Source organism: Amphimedon queenslandica, unplaced genomic scaffold (assembly GCF_000090795.2).
Source record: "Amphimedon queenslandica unplaced genomic scaffold, v1.1 AMPQUscaffold_1486_Cont26504, whole genome shotgun sequence".
Classification (NCBI taxonomy): domain Eukaryota; kingdom Metazoa; phylum Porifera; class Demospongiae; order Haplosclerida; family Niphatidae; genus Amphimedon; species Amphimedon queenslandica.
This window is the reverse complement of record NW_003558171.1, coordinates 1-1,171: the sequence shown is the minus strand read 5'-3', so window position 1 is coordinate 1,171 and position 1,171 is coordinate 1. Positions and strand designations below refer to the sequence as shown.

The 1,171-nt window shown below is 35.0% G+C and overlaps 1 protein-coding gene across 1 annotated transcript; it reads right to left on the bottom strand.

The window, feature by feature from the left end:
- Positions 1–161: 161 nt before the first annotated feature.
- LOC109593447 (uncharacterized) lies at positions 162–1,163 on the bottom strand. Its single transcript, XM_020008519.1, has 2 exons — positions 918–1,163; positions 162–828 (listed from the first exon to the last, which is right to left on the bottom strand). Exons 1-2 carry the CDS (start codon positions 1,021–1,023, stop codon positions 515–517), a joined length of 420 nt encoding a protein of 139 aa, XP_019864078.1. The 5' UTR covers positions 1,024–1,163; the 3' UTR covers positions 162–514.
- Positions 1,164–1,171: the final 8 nt, after the last annotated feature.

Below are 1,171 nucleotides of genomic sequence, written 5' to 3'. Positions count from 1 at the left end.
AATATGGAGGAGCTGTGTGGTTTAGGAGGAGGATGGACAAGACTAGGATATCTGGATATGACTGATGCTACAGTGAACTGTCCTTCTAGGTTTAGACTGCACCAATCAGGAGGAGCTAGAGCTTGTGGTAGAGCAACATCAAGTGGAGGCAGTTATGCAAACCGGTGTATAAAAGTGGCCAATCTTTGAAATCAATGTTTTCCTTTTTGTCACCCTTTTTTTATAACTGTTCAATTTAAAATGAGCCTTTGTAAAAACATTTCAATACTAGATATGCATTTAGATACTTATATAAGACGAGGTTGCAGGTTCATTATTAGGGGAGCAAGTGCAGATTCAGATTGCAAATTGTGATGTCAGCAAATATGCATTTTGCAGCTGCAGCAGCTTAGCAAATATGCATTTTGCAGCTGCAGCAGTTTAGCTTGTAGCACCAACGCCCACATACATTAATTTATTATAGATCACTCTTATAAATTAAATATTCATTAATAAATTCAAATTATAGTAAGTGTCACAGTAGTTGAGTCAATCTTTCAGTTGTGTTGATTAATGTTAATATTGCTAACTCTAAAAGATGACCATCTCCAGATACAACATTAGAGAAAATATTATCGAAAGTACCAACAGCATCAGTTAATCTTTCATATCTGATAGCACGTAAATCGCCTCTGTTTTCTAATGGGTCAACACCAAATGATCCACTTCTTGATAACAAGCCACCAGATAGTTCATATTCATGAACAGCAGAATCAGTATCAGGTAAAGAAGCTGGTGGAATTTGTATAGCATAAGACTCTTGACTCAGCTGTATCGGTATTCCTTTGCCTAATTGAGCACAAAAAACTGTTATAATTATGCATGCAATCAAAATTACATACATGCATATGACAACACAAAACCATCCTGTACCTAACCTGCAATAAAGTGTGAATTCCAAGAGGAAACAAACTTTACCATACCAGCTGATGCCGTTTGTCCAACAACTAAAGAGACGCAAAATTTTGTTGTATTACATGTCATATCAATTTTATTTTCATCTTGAAGAGTATACAAAATTCTTTTCAAAGGATAGTTAATTCTCAAATTAATATGAGGCCAGATGCGTTCAACAGTTAAGTTCTAGATGCATGGAAAAATAATCTTTTAATTAACATCAAATGTAGTGTAC